The 15224-nt window shown below is 43.6% G+C and overlaps 1 protein-coding gene across 1 annotated transcript in view; it reads left to right on the top strand.

Annotated features, from left to right (window-relative positions):
* katnb1 (katanin p80 (WD repeat containing) subunit B 1) overlaps positions 1-14995 on the top strand; it is a 22647-nt gene extending 7652 nt beyond the window's left edge. The window contains exons 8-20 of the mRNA XM_061963770.2: positions 1-115; positions 175-246; positions 4072-4222; positions 4299-4474; positions 4544-4692; positions 4764-4814; positions 4879-4940; positions 7519-7740; positions 11017-11166; positions 11247-11323; positions 11387-11461; positions 11522-11638; positions 14794-14995. The exon at positions 1-115 is cut by the window's left edge and continues 1 nt beyond it. Of these exons, the coding sequence (XP_061819754.2) occupies positions 1-115; positions 175-246; positions 4072-4222; positions 4299-4474; positions 4544-4692; positions 4764-4814; positions 4879-4940; positions 7519-7740; positions 11017-11166; positions 11247-11323; positions 11387-11461; positions 11522-11638; positions 14794-14935 (1559 nt within the window). The 3' untranslated portion in view covers positions 14936-14995. The remainder of the gene's footprint in view (positions 116-174; positions 247-4071; positions 4223-4298; positions 4475-4543; positions 4693-4763; positions 4815-4878; positions 4941-7518; positions 7741-11016; positions 11167-11246; positions 11324-11386; positions 11462-11521; positions 11639-14793) is intronic.
* The last annotated feature ends 229 nt before the right edge of the window (positions 14996-15224 follow it).

Genomic DNA, 15224 nt, shown 5'->3' with positions numbered 1-15224 from the left:
TGTGGGACCTGATGCAGGCCAAGACCATCAGCGAGTTCAACGCGCACGACGCCCCTGTCACCGCCATCCAGTTTCATCCAAATGAGTACCTCCTGGCGTCCGGCAGCGCCGACAGGTGACGGCCTTTTTGCATGACATGACATGACGTGACATGACATCCATTTTGTTCTACAGGTCCGTGAAACTGTGGGACCTGGAGAAGTTTTCCATGGTGGCCTCGTTAAAGGGCGATACCAGTCCGGTCAGGTGAGTCCTGCTGAGAATGTCGGTTGTGGGGATATTGGGACTTTCCCTTTTAAGAGGGGTGACTCCTCCCAAATTTTTTTGTCCTAAGGCTGTCTTAAATGATGAGAGGTGACTAGAACTGAAGTTTAGCAATGTATTCTACAAAACCGTAGTAAATACAAACAATTCAAATACCAGCGCTGAGAGAGAGTGAACAAAGCTATCTCAAGGTCGAACTAGTTCAGGGTTTCCCCTTAATGTATTTGATCGTGGCGGTGCGCCACAGCAACATATCAGCGACCACACCTTAAAAATTAGGCTTTTTTATGTGAAGACGAAATAAAGTAATGTATTGTAGCGTCCAGAAGAAGACTCACAAAGTCTGAGGCTCTTTTTAGCTTTTATTGCCAATATTATGCTAACAACCGGCCCAATCCCAAAAAGTATTTCCTTCGTATACACACGTCTGTCTTTGTGTTTCACTACCAGACACGCAACACCAGCTGTGTTTCCATTGCAGTTTTATTCCATTAAACAGTGACGTGCGGTGAGGTTGATGGCTGGTGAGGCACTGACTTCATCACAGTCAGATTTACAAACATATGAACCCTAAAGAGTATCTTATTCACCATTTGATTGGCAGCAGTTAACGGGTTATGTTTAAAAGCTCATACCAGCATTCTTCCCTGCTTGGCACTCAGCATCAAGGGTTGGAATTGTGGGTTAAATCACCAAAAATGATTCCCAGGCGCGGCGCCGCTGCTGCCCACTGCTCCCCTCACCTCCCAGAGGGTGATCAAGGGGATGGGTCAAATGCAGAGGACAAATGTCATTACACCTAGTGTGTGTGTGACAATCATTGGTACTTTAACTTAACTTTAACTTTACACATACAAACTGTAGCACACAAAAAAGCACATTTAATAAAAAAAACGTTATTATGGTCTTACCTTTACTTAGAAATTAAGTCCATGCGCCGCAACTAAATCCCTCACTTAAACTTTCCACGTGCAAGATTGAATCTATTTAAAAAAGTGTAACCGAGGGTTTATAAATGTCGCCTATACTGTATGAAACTACAAAATAACAAACACGGAGGCTCCAGTTTACACGAGGACCACTTTATTTACCTTCTTTCAAAAACCTCTGCAACGTGACGTCACTTCCTCTCTTAGCGCCTTCAAAATAAGATCTCAAGGCATATACTGTATAACAGCGCATAACAGGAACTTAACATCACAAAGAGGAAAGTCCATGAAAATAGGTTACAAAAGTTATTTAATAAGAAGCCAAAAAGTGCAAAAACAATAATGTTCGTGTTGGAGGAGTTGTGAATTAGATACACCTGCAGTCTGCAAGTGTATCTAATGTTGTGTCCCTGCAGTCATTCACAACTCCTCCAACACCAACATTATTGTTTTTGCACTTTTTGTCTTCTTATGAAATAATTTTTTAAAATAGATTCAATCTTGCACGTGGAAAGTTTAAGTATGGGCTTTAGTTGATATAACAATTCTACGGCGGGGGTGCAGGAGGTGAGCCTCAGCCAATGCGTCTTTTGCAGCCGTTTTATGATCGCTCAGCACAAGAAATACTTTACACACATACAGTTGTTGACAAAATACACTGTACATTATATACCTCAGCTAACTAAACTATGGAAATGTATAATATAGTTCATATAGCAATACAGTCTCACTGCACAGCAGGCCAGCAGTTAGCCGAGTCATTGCGCAATCCATGTTGCGGAACTGAGTGACGTGCCTCAACTGGCTGCTGATCACCGCACCGTCTCTTCTCAGTATTTGAACGGCAAATGTGAAAATTCAGCGATTTTGAATAAAAATAATCTAAAACTGGTGAAGTTAAATGGAAAATAACTTTATAGTATAATCACTGGATACATATAACAATTACATTTTTTTTTTTTCTTTTTACATTTTTTTTCTTTCCATGATGGCAGGTGAGGCCCCGCCTCTAGTGACTGCACGTCACTGCCATTAAAGGGTCGTAATTCTCGTAAAATCTCGTCCCGCAAGACTCCACTTGGAGGAATATATTGCAGCCGTCGCTGGTGCGGTGATGTCAGTAGAAGACAAAGGCAACGGGTTATCGCTTAAAGGCAGCAAGCGTCCTTACGGGCCCCTTGACATTGTTCGAGTATGTGGTTCTTTACAAGCTTGCGGGTCGGCTGGACCGCCTCGCTCCCCCCGGCCGACCGATCGGAAGCGAGACCAAGATGACCCGTCTACCCTATTTGTCTTGCATTGGCCCCCCGCCGGTTTGATGTTTAGGTGACCTCTAAATGCGGGAAAAAAAATTCCATCATGCTTTTGCGAAAAACTTTAACATTGAAACCTCTCAAAAACCACTTCATTAGAGCGCAAAAATGTTTTAGCGATATTTGAGAGGTTTTTCGAAATGTGGGTGTTTTCATTACCAGTTACTTATTGCGATATTTAGGTTTCGCGCATTTCTGGGGGTCATGGAAACGTAGATCCTTCTTCATTTTCCGCCAACACGATGCGTTCACCGACCATGGGAAAAATATAACACACTAACTTAGACATTATCACCAGCAGGTCGTTACAGTCTGAATGGAAATATATACAGTTTATTATTTGCTATTGACTAGTGACTGACTAGGCCTGCTCAGTGGCCTTGTGGTTAGAGTGTCCGCCCTGAGATCGGTAGGTCGTGAGTTCAAACCCTGGCCAAGTCATACCAAAGACTATAAAAAATACCTCCCTTTAACTCAGCATCAAGGGTTGAAATTGGGGGTTAAATCACCAAAATGATTCCCGGCCACCGCTGCTGCTCACTGCTCCCCTCACCTCCCAGGGGGTGAACATGGGGATGGGTCAAACGCAGAGGGTAATTTCACCACACCTAGTGTGTGACTATCGTGATGTACTGAAAATTTGACCGCCGAAAAATGACGTACTTTGATCACCGCAACACCGCTGCCGAAACCGAATATTGTGATGACGTTAGCAATACGGGTTTTTTGGAGCGGAAACAGCATGTCCGCGATTTTGGACATACTTTAATGTATCCGAGAAATACCCATGAACAGCGATCTTCAAAATTTAAGATGAGTCTGGCGGCTTTTATGGAAGCGCGAAGCAAGTGTGACGTCACGCTCTCTGCAGCCCGCTTTTCGTCGCGGACATCGAGCGACAGAAGTAAAGAGTCTGTAAACACGAGTGCAGTCTACAATAACACCAGAAATAGATTTTTTGCCAGTTGTTTTTGATAAATAAAAAGTGTCTTAAAGAATTGGAGAAATCCCTAGAAAGACCAAGTACATTGAACAATTTTTCTTGTGTTTCAAGTACATGGGCCAGACAACATATCCCACCCTTGTTCCCCACCCTTGTTCCCCACCCTTGTTCCCCCACCAGGGCACCGCGGCCCTCAGTCCCCTGGCTTATTTTCATTTTTTTTCATTAAGTTCCAATCACATGCCTGCCACGCCCCTAACCACGCCCCCACAGGTATCTTGGCATTCTAGGGGAAACCCTGCAAACAGTTGCCCATCTTCTCATACTTTTGTCCACACAGAATGTGTCAAGGTAACAAAACTGAAAGTTAACTTGACGCGTGTGCCTAGCACACACACATTCTCCTCCTTTACTCTCTACAGGCTAGTCCCTCATGACACCTTTAATAACAATATACGGTATGTGTGTGAGAGTGCATCAATAACGAGCAGGGTGAGATCATCGTGTGTATCTCTTCAGTCAGAACGAAGGCCAAAACTAGTGATTATATAGGCGGTCTATTCCACTTGAAGGTGGAAAATATTCCTCTAACAGACTTGACCTCTGATCTCGGGTGCCACAGGTGTATCCTCTTCAGTCCAGACGGAAGCTGCCTGTTTAGCGGCTCTACAGACTCTCTGCGTGTTTACGGCTGGGAGCCCGACCGCTGCTTGGACTCTGTGGCGGTGGGGTGGGGCCGAGTGTGTGACCTCGCCGTCTGCAACGAGCAGCTGGTGCGTAGTTTCGACCCTCTCCCTTCCTCAAAAAACGACGATTGACGACGGTTCACGCCATCTCTTCTGCTGCCAGATCGGCGCGTCTCACCAGCTGAGCAGCGTGGCGTCCTACGTGGTGGACCTGAAGCGCGTCAAGACGACGCCCACGCTCCCAGGAGTCGTCCAGAACCAGCAGCCGTCGTCCGAGCCCAAGGGAGTGGCGCTACGCCGCAGCTACGAGCGACCCGTGACCGACTGCCGTGCTCAAGGGTGCGAGGAGGACGGGAAGGGCGATGTTTGCTGAAACAGGGGTTGGAATATTTGCGCTGTCGTCATCAGGGTGAAGCGCAGCTCAGATGCTGACAGGCGGAGTCCTGAAGGCGAGAGGCGGAGTCCTAGCGAGGACGAAGCGGACGAGAAAGTTTCTTCGGCTGAAATCCACAATGCGGAAGACTACAAGGAAATCTTCCAGCCCAAGAACGCCATCTGTAGGTGAAAGGTCACACTTTCTTTTTCCTGACAAAGGTCAAATTCCCACACGGAATTCTTCTGTCCCCAGCTCGAACTCCTCCCAAGATGGCAGAGCCTTTCCCCGCCCCCCCAGAGGATGGTGAGTCAAGCTTCCGGTGACATCTTCTGGACTTCTTCATCTCGCTCATCTTTCCTCTTTTCAGAACTTTCGTCATCGTTTGGACAACATATCCACAACTTGCCCGTTATTCCCGACAATCTGCAGGTCAGTGAATGTATCGGAATTGGAATTAATAAGAATTTTACAATTTCGATTCCACTTTTGATTCTGCTTAAAGGGGAACATTATCACCAGACCTATGTAAGCGTCAATATATACCTTGATGTTGCAGAAAAAAGACCATATTTTTTTTTAACAGATTTCCGAACTCTAAATGGGTGAATTTTGGCGAATTAAACGCCTTTCTAATATTCGCTCTCGGACGTGACGTCACATCGGGAAGCAATCCGCCATTTTCTCAAACACCGAGTCAAATCAGCTCTGTTATTTTCCGTTTTTTCGACTGTTTTCCGTACCTTGGAGACATCATGCCTCGTCGGTGTGTTGTCGGAGGGTGTAACAACACGAACTGGGACGAATTCAAGTTGCACCAGTGGCCCAAAGATGCGAAAGTGGCAAGAAATTGCTACGACAGAGATGGCAAGAATGTGTGGATATCCTGCGACACTCAAAGCAGATGCATTTCCAACGATAAAGTCAAAGAAATCTGCCGCCAGACCCCCATTGAATCTGCCGGAGTGTGTGAGCAATTCAGGGACAAAGGCCCTTGGTAGCACGGCAAGCAATGGCGGCAGTTTGTTCCCGCAGACGAGCGAGCTAAAACCCCTGGATGTCTTGGCTCACACCGTTCCGAAGATAATCAAGAGAAGAATATCGACCCTAGCTTCCCTGGCCTGCTGACATGAGGGAAGAGTTAATGCTGTAAAGGGTTCTGGGTATTTGTTCTGTTGTGTTTATGTAGTGTTACGGTGCGGATGTTCTCCCGAAATGTGTTCGTCATTCTTGTTTGGTGTGGATTCACAGTGTGGCGTATATTTCTAACAGTGTTAAAAGTTGTTTATGCGGTCCTCAGTGTAAACTGCATCGCTGTTGATCATTTATGCGTTGCATTCACTTGTGTGTGCGTACAGAAGTCGCACATATCTTGTGACTGGGCCGGCACGTTGTTAGAATGGATGAAAAGCAGACGTGACGACAGCTCGTAGAGGACGTTAAAGGCAGTGCCTTTAAGGCACGCCCCCAAGACTGTGGTCCGGATGGACTACGCGATATAATGACTGATGAACACCTTCGTTCGATAATGAAGGTTGCCTCAGCTCAAAGCCTGAGCCCCGACATTAATGAACTAACATCCAAGAAAAGATGCCAGGTATCTGGCTTGGGCACATCAGATTAGATCAGTGTGTTGCAAACTGAGCAGTTTAAAGTCCTGAATGGTTGTTTTATACATTGTTATTTTATTTTCAAATTTATTAGCCTGTGGAAAAAGTTAATGTTGATATTTACCTCAGAAGGCTGCAAATAGAAAAGAGTCATTCAATTTTTATTTAAATTGTATTTTATATTTTTTAATTATTATTATTATTATTTGAAACTCAATTTTGCATGTCACTATGAAGTTATACAAGCCTTGCTTGTTCAATATTCAATGCAAAACTTGTTTGGGTCCCTATTAAAAGGCCCGCGGCTTTGTTCAGTTTTAAATTTTGGCCCACTCTGTATTTGAGTTTGACACCCCTGCTATAGAACATCTGTGGAGAGATCTAAAAACTGAAGACACCCTTCAAATCTGAGAGACCTGAAGCAATTTGCAAAAGAAGAGTGGTCCAAAATTCCAGTAGCAAGGTGTAAGAAACTCATTGATTGGTTACAGGAAGCGATTGATTTCAGTTAGTTTTTTTCATGTTCTGTGTGTTTGCTAAAAAAAAAACAGGGTTTTCTTTGAGAAAAAGGGACAAAAAATACAAATATGTACGTCAACGGATAGATCTGAAAATGATCCACGGAGGAAAAAAATGGCTGGTTTTTAACACTCTAATAAGGACTGAGACCCTTTTGGGTCCTCAGGACTTTTATCATTCATCAAAATTGAGGGGAGCTCTAATGGTTACAACAAATAATGTATTGGTTTTGAAAACGAAAAATATGAAAATGGCCACTGCATGCTTTCAGTGGAAAAAGTTTGAACACCCCTGGTGAGTGCTCAGTCGAAGACAAATACAAGCAAGTCGAGTAGAAATGTACACTGTGAAAGTTTTCAAATTAACCAATATTTTTTTGCAGAAAATTAAGCATATCTGATTTTTCAGGAAGAACATGCGATAGAGTATTTCTGACTAATCACTGTGTCTGCAGCTGCTCTCTCAGACAGGAAGGACGCATGCAACTGCTAGCCAGACGCCGTGTTGTCTTGTAATGCATGAGAAGCATTCATTTCTATCTATCTATTCCATGTTCACAGTTAATAATAGCATGTTTTGATTGATAGCCAGGGTTAGTTTGTTAGGTATCTGCAGTATTAACAGCATGCGACGTGCTGACGCGGTTGGTGGTGATTCACTTCCGTCTCGGAGGGGATCGAAAACATGTCATTCATTCAAAGTTATCACATGCTATGTGTGTTAATGTTCCTGCTAGTATTTTCTCAATATGATGCAATTTCCACTTTGCATTGATAAGGGAATCGTTACCAGAACTGTCAAATGATTCCCGGGAATCGAAACCCTGGCCAACCCTCATCAAATGTGCTAATGACGATGGTGTGTGTGTCTACGTGAGACAGGTGTCGCCGTTGTCCACGTCCACGCCCATCCAGAGGGTGGAGCCAATTGTGGTCACCTGCACCAAGAACCCCACCCCCTCGGGTCAGGTGTTCCCGGCCCCTGCCAGCAGCATGCCGCCACCACCGCCGCCGCCTCTTCAGACGTCCGTCCAACCGCATCCTACAATCTTCCCCGTCAGCAGGAACGAGCCAATCGGCCTCAATGTGGCCGACTTCCTGCCTGTGAGTCGCCATCTTTATGGGCATCTGCCATGCATACATTTGTGCGTTAAAGGGGAACTGCACTTTTTGGAGACTTTTGCCTATCCTTCACAATCCTTATGTAAGACAAGAACACATATGTTTTTCTTTTTTCATGCTTTCTAAATAGTAAAATTGGGCAAGTGTCAGGTTCAAACACTGAACTATCTATTACCGTATTTTTCGGACTATAAGTCGCAGTCCAACCCTCACTGGAAACGTGTCCGACTTACTGCCGGCAATGCGGACCAAGCTCTGACACTGATTATACAGGGAGCGAACTGCCACAATAAGACAGTCCGTTACCCCATACTCTCTGAGCACTCCCCAAGGCTGCCCTTTGTCACCGATTCTGTTCATAACCTTTATGGACAGAATTTCTAGGCACAGTCAGGGCGTTGAGGGTATCTGGTTTGGTGGCTGCAGAATTAGGTCTCTGCTATTTGCAGATGATGTGGTCCTGATGGCTTCCTCCGGCCAAGATCTTCAGCTCTCACTGGATTGGTTCGCAGCCGAGTGTGAAGCGACTGGGATGGGAATCAGCACCTCCAAGTCCGAGTCCATGGTTCTCTCCCGGAAAAGGGTGGAGTGCCATCTCCAGGTTGGGGAGGAGATCTTGCCCCAAGTGGAGGAGTTCAAGTACCTCGGAGTTTTGTTCACGAGTGGGGGAAGAGTGGATCGTGAGATCGACAGGCGGATCGGTGCGGCGTCTTCAGTAATGCGGACGCTGTATCGATCCGTTGTGGTGAAGAAGGAGCTGAGCCGGAAGGCAAAGCTCTCGATTTACCGGTCGATCTACGTTCCCATCCTCACCTATGGTCATGAGCTTTGGGTCATGACCGAAAGGACAAGATCACGGGTACAAGCGGCCGAAATGAGTTTCCTCCGCCGAGTGGCGGGGCTCTCCCTTAGAGATAGGGTGAGAAGCTCTGTCATTCGGGGGGAGCTCAAAGTAAAGCCGCTGCTCCTCCACATCGAGAGGAGCCAGATGAGGTGGTTCGGGCATCTGGTCAGGATGCCACCCGAACGCCTCCCTAGGAAGGTGTTTCGGGCACGTCCGACCGGTAGGAGGCCACGGGGAAGACCCAGGACACGCTGGGAAGACTATCTCTCCCGGCTGGCCTGGGAACACCTCGGGATCCCCCGGGAGGAGCTGGACGAAGTGGCTGGGGAGAGGGATGTCTGGGCTTCCCTGCTTAAGCTGCTGCCCCCGCGACCCGACCTCAGATAAGCGGAAGAAGATGGATGGATGGATGGATAAGTCGCAGTTTTTTTCATAGTTTGGCCGGACTCCAGTGAGACTTATATATGTTTTTTTCCTTCTTTATTATGCATTTTCGGCAAGTGCGACTTGTACTCCGGTGCGACTTATACTCCGAAAAATACGGTACACAAGACAAGAAGAAGGAATCAAGCAGAGACATATTTGAATTTTACTCATGAGGAGAGACGTATTGGGCTGTACACTCAGTTACAGTTTCCCCCTACTCTCTAAGGTACAGTCCCACGTGCTCCTCTATTTATTCGGCAGGTCCCTAGTTAACATCGCTGAGGCTGCAAGCAGCCCTAGTAGACACAATGCATGATTATTCAGAATGGAAATGTGCTGACACTCGTGATCTCGCCCTGTCTCCGTCCTGTCCGCGCTGAGGCACTCGATGTCCGTCCTTGGCTGTCAGCAGGCAGAATCAGGAACCAAACTGCTGACAAGAGAAAACTCGCAAAGCAAGACCACAAGTTGTCTTTGCACAGATAGAAAAGTACAACTTCAGCACAATTGATAATAACAATAGCAACGGCCTTTAAGCATAAGAGTTGTGTGATAGCTTATACATAATTATTCTAACAGCAAGTACGAGGTTGCTAACAGTGCAGCTATTGGTAGTACACTATTCCTCTAAAAGAAACATCCAAAGACCATCAACAATACTCTGTTTGCATCTCCTGACCTGAATATTAACCAAGTATTAGCGATACTGTTATTATTAGTGCTAACACAGACAGCTATTTTTAGGGGCGTCGTGATCACAGAGAGCTAACTGCTGCATGACCTTTGTGTTGGTGAAAGTCAACTCTAGATTATAAATCATGCTTCTCACCTGGAGAGTAGAAGGTTGTGGATATAAACTGAGAAGTTGGTCAACTTTGACCTTGACCCAAAGATGGCGACAAAGACCTGAAAAGACGCTCGTTTGGAGCCCTTTTTTTTTTCTTTTTTTTTTTTTTTTACCTGTGTGAGGATTATGATTAATTCTTTATCTAAACAGGAATATATAAACATCCCATCAATCGGTATCCCAGTGAGAGCAGACATTGTGTAGTAAGAGATTGTTATATTGTGTTCGTAGTTTGTATTTCTTGTTTAGCACTTAGCAATGCTGCTGCATGATGCTTAATGTTTCACTTAAGCTGGAAATGTTTAGCACACAGCCTCTAAAATTGTAGTTCATCCTCCTTATATTCAGACTCAAAAATACAAGATTCTAGATCAGTGGTTCCTATACGTTTTAGCTCGGGGGCCGCATTGGGTTGAAACGATTTTGATGTCACGTTATCGATGGGAAAATGCATTTTTAAACAATATGAGTGGTAGAAAATGGATTAAAAATAACAGATTTAAAAAATAATAATAATACAAGTAAATAAATAAGTTAAAAAAAAAAAATATATATATATATGTGTATATATATATATTTTTTTTAAATGTATTTTTTATTTATTTATTCATTTATTAATTTTTTTAACTTGGGACTTCCTGCGGGCCGGATTTTGGACACTGGCGGGCCGGATTCGTAGTTTGGGGACCCCTGTTCTAGATCATCAATTGTCCCAAAGTCATCTTTTATCTGTTATCTCTCATGAAGTCTGCCATGATTAGTTGTTGTTATTTTTGTTGTTGTTGAAGGGTAAAGCAAACGTTGTGATGTGTCTGTAAAATTAAATACACCGCTGTATACTTGAAATAGGCAAAATACGCAAATATTACATGTTATTATGAATGTGCCTGTTACATTACATATTACAGATTGTATATGAAATGTTAGTGGTGATTTCTGGAATATTTTTTGAGAACTTTTTTTGGTATAATAGAGCGACTCTGGTTGGCTCCATAGCTGATTTTTGTTAACATTTATTTATGACTTAGAATGCATTAAAAAATAAAAACATATGTGTTCTTGTCGTACATCAGGATTGTGAATGATAAGCAAAATTACAAAAAAAGAGCAGATCCCCTTTAATGACGTCTCTTTTCCAAAGTCATCGCAGGACAAGAGAGCGCCGGTTCTGAGCGACGACGAGGCGCTGAGTCAGATCCGCAAAGGTCACGACACCATGTGTGTGATGCTCAGCAGCCGACACAAGAACCTGGACAGCGTGCGAGGCGTGTGGGCCCGCGAGGGCATCAAGGTAGCGTCGCTCGTCCTACCGCTCCTTCTTCGCCGTCTCTTTTGTTCGGTCGTGACCGCTTCGTCTTTTTGATTGCACAGTGCGCTTTGGACGCTGCAGTTTCCATGAACGACCTGTGCATCGTCGTGGATGTCCTCAGCATCGTCAACATGCAGCCGTGAGTGACACACACGCAATGTAGTGAACATGGCTGCCATGTTGTTGTTGTTGTTGTGGTCAGGGCGCTGTGGAAACTGGACGTGTGCATGACGAGTCTTCCTCAGATTGACAAACTCTTGCAGAGTAAATACGAGAGGTGAGTGAGGCAAAGGTCACAGGTCGTGCGTTGCTGCTGACATTTGTGTTTGTTTGTCAGCTACATGCAGTGCGGCTGCACGTCGCTCAAGATCATCATGAAATATTTCTGGCCGCTCATCTCCGACACGCTCAGGGCGGCGCCGTCGGTGGGCGTGGACATCACGCGCGAGGAGCGGTGAGCTGCCCCCATACTGTCGTCCACTTTAATAATTGTCTCTCCAGTGATGTAGAACCGGATCATCATCAAATAATAATCACAATTATTTTAGGTGGAATTGAAATCACGATTAATAACACAATTATTCACTCATTTGAAAGCATGAGTATTTATCATACCACCAAAATTCAACTTTAAATATGAGTTAAAGCTATAGTACCAATGATTGAAATTATTCTCTGCATTTGACCCATCACCCTTGAGGTGAGGGGAGCAGTGGGGAGCAGCGGTGGCCTTGCCCGGGAATCATTTTTGGTGATTTAACCCCCAATTCCAACCCTTGATGCTGAGTGCCAAGCAGGGAGGTAATGGGTCCCATTTTTATAGTCTTTGGTATGACTCGGCCGGGGTTTAAACTCACGACCTACCGATCTCAGGGCGGACACTCTAACCACTAGGCCACTGAGTAGGTGTCATGATCTGTGGTCTGGATAATTTTTTTGTTATTTTCTGTTAGTTTTCTTTCTTTCTTTAGTTTATTTCGAACATGAACACACTTACATCATAATACATCACACAATTTCATATCATTTCATTTTACATCATGCCCGAAAAGGAGTAGGAAGAAGCAAAGCTTATTTAATCCTACCCCTTTCCCACTTCAAAGCGTTTACAAATATATAGAATCATTTACTGACCTTTTTATATAATAAAATAACATCTATGAATTAGTATACAACAGTTTTGTAATATGTAATTAATTAATTAATTCAGTCATTTTTAACATACTGAGATGAAGAATATCTTATTTTCAATAAGGTTGAAAGTATTTCTCATAATTCTTCTTCTTTGTACTGCGTAAGCACTATTATTTTGAACAACCTCTTAAAGTGGATCATATCAGTACAATTTTTAACTTCTTTACTTAATCTATTCCATAATTTAATTCCACATACTGATATGCTAAAATTTCTAAGTGTTGTACGTGCATATAAATGTTTTAAATTATTTTTTCCTCTAAGGTTATATTTCTATTCTTTAGTTGAGAAGAATTGATGTACATTCTTTGGTAGCAGGTTATAGTTTGCTTTGTACATCATTTTAGCTGTTTGCAATTTTACCAAATCACCGAACTTTAATATTTTTGACTTAATAAATAAAGGGTTTGTATGTTCTCTATATCCAACATTATGTATTATTCTAACTGATCTTTTTTGTAACACAGTTAGCGAATGTAGCGCACATTTGTAGTTTTAAGACTCCATTAGTTCCTGTTTTTGTGCACCCTTGTTTGTTTTAGTTTCCATGGCGACTTATGATTTTCACCTGCCTCTTGCGTTCGGGACACACCTGTTTCTAATCAGGAGACCATTATTCAAGCCTGTCTTTGCCAGTTAGTCGTCCTGGCGTCATTGCTTGTTTTCATGCGTTACCATAGTTCATGCTACTCTTTTGTTACCACAGTAAGTTTTGTTCTTGCTATGCCATAGTTCATGCTAAGTGTTAACGTCTATATTTTCTGTGTTAAGTTTTTTGTTCTTTAGCCTCTCGTGCGTACGGCACGCTTTCCTTTTGCTTTTGTCTTTTGTGATGTGTAGGATTTTGAATAATTAAATATGTTCTTACCCTCATGCCTTGTCCGAAATAGTCCGATTGCATCCCGGGAGAACAATCCTCGCAGTAAGTTGCGAAAAAAAACCCGTTATGACAGAGTAAGAAACGAGCAGCATGAACTATGATAACGCATGAAAACAAGCAATGACGCCAGGACGACTAACTGGCAAAGACAGGCTTAAATAATGGTCTCCTGATTAGAAACAGGTGTGTCCCGAACGCAAGAGGCAGGTGAAAATCATAAGTCGCCAAGGAAACTAAAACAAACAAGGGTGCACAAAAACAGGAACTAATGGAGTCTTAAAACTAGCAGAAAATAACAAAAACATGATCCAGACCACAGATCTTGACAGTAGGTAACTTAAGAGAAGATAACCTAAGACGGGGGTCGGCAACCCGCGGCTCTAGAGCCGCATGCGGCTCTTTAACGCCGCCCTAGTGGCTCTCTGGAGCTTTTTAAAAAATGTATGAAAAATGGAAAAAGATGAGGGGGGAAAAAAATATATTTTGTTTTAGTATGTTTTCTGTAGAAGGACAAACATGACACAAACCTTCCTAATTGTTATAAATCACACTGTTTATATTAAACATGCTTCACTGATTCGAGTATTTGGCGAGCGCCGTTTTGTCCTACTAATTTTGACGGTCCTTGAACTCACCTTAGTTTGTTTACATATATAACTTTCTCCGACTTCCTAGGACGTGTTTTATCCTTTTTCTGTCTCATTTTGTCCACCAAACTTTTAACTTTGTGCATGAATGCACAAAGGTGAGTTTTGTTGATGTTATTGACATGTGTAGAGTGCTAATCAGACATATTTGGTCACTGCATGACTGCAAGCTAATCGATGCTAACATGCTATTTAGGCTAGCGATATGTACATATTGCATCATTATGCCTCATTTGTAGCTACATTTGAGGTCATTTAGTTTCCTTTAAGTCCTCTTAATTCAATGTATATCTCATGACACACTATCTGTATGTAATATGGCTTTTACTTTTTTGCGGCACCAGACAAATGTGTTTTTGTATTTTTGGTCCAATATGGCTCTTTCAACATTTTGGGTTGCCGACCCCTGACCTAAGAGAATAACTCAGTATAAATGTATAATCAAGTTCAAGTTGCTTTATTATTGTCCATTCTACACATGTACAAGACATAAGAACTGAAATTACATTTTCAGCACAGTCCCACTAAGAGCAGACATACATTACAGGGAGACAAGACAGGACCGCTGATGGGTCAGCCACTTACGGTGCCCCTTAAAAAGGTGGGAAACAGGTGAATATTGGGGGAGGGGGGGAAGAGTAAAAAAAAAATTCCGTCAAAGGCAGGACTCCTGGCAGGGGTTCCAGACTGAGGCCAAGGAAAAAAAACCTTATAAACATAAACAGGTTACATAGAATCAACAAAACTTGCAACAGAGGGGAGGGAGTGAGAGCTATGGAGGCCCGCTGCTGCTGTACAAGCGCTACTCAGCCGTCCAGCCGAAATCGTTAATAAGAATTTGAATAATTGTCCAGCCCTACCCTGACGGTGACTCATGTAACTCCGCAGACACCATAAGTGCAGGATGTGCTACAAGCAGCTGAAGAACGTCAACAACGTGGTGAAGAACAAGGCGTCTCAGGTCGGCCGCCATGGTTGTGCCTTCAGGGAGTTGCAGCTGCTCTTGGCGCCGCTGGACGATGCGCTTTGAAGGGAAAAAGAACTTTTAGGAGCTTTGCATTCTTTCAATAAAGTTAAAAAAACTTTTGCAGACCAGGACCAGGAGTGTTTCTTCCAGTCTGAAGACGACTTTTCTCTGTGGACAAAAGTCCTCGCCTGGGAGAGCCTGTAATCAAGTCTTCTACATAAAAGCAATGGAGGACTTGATAAAAAAAAAAGTGTTTTTTGTCACTGAAGACTTCTGAATGGCTCTCGGGCTATGTGAATACAACACTCCCAGGACTTCACCACCCATCAGGGTGTGTCTTCACCGTCATCAC

The sequence above is a fragment of the Nerophis lumbriciformis genome, linkage group LG06, assembly GCF_033978685.3.
Source record: "Nerophis lumbriciformis linkage group LG06, RoL_Nlum_v2.1, whole genome shotgun sequence".
Taxonomy (NCBI): domain Eukaryota; kingdom Metazoa; phylum Chordata; class Actinopteri; order Syngnathiformes; family Syngnathidae; genus Nerophis; species Nerophis lumbriciformis.
The sequence above is the reverse complement of the archived record's forward strand: the minus strand, read 5'-3'. Positions and strand labels throughout refer to the sequence as shown.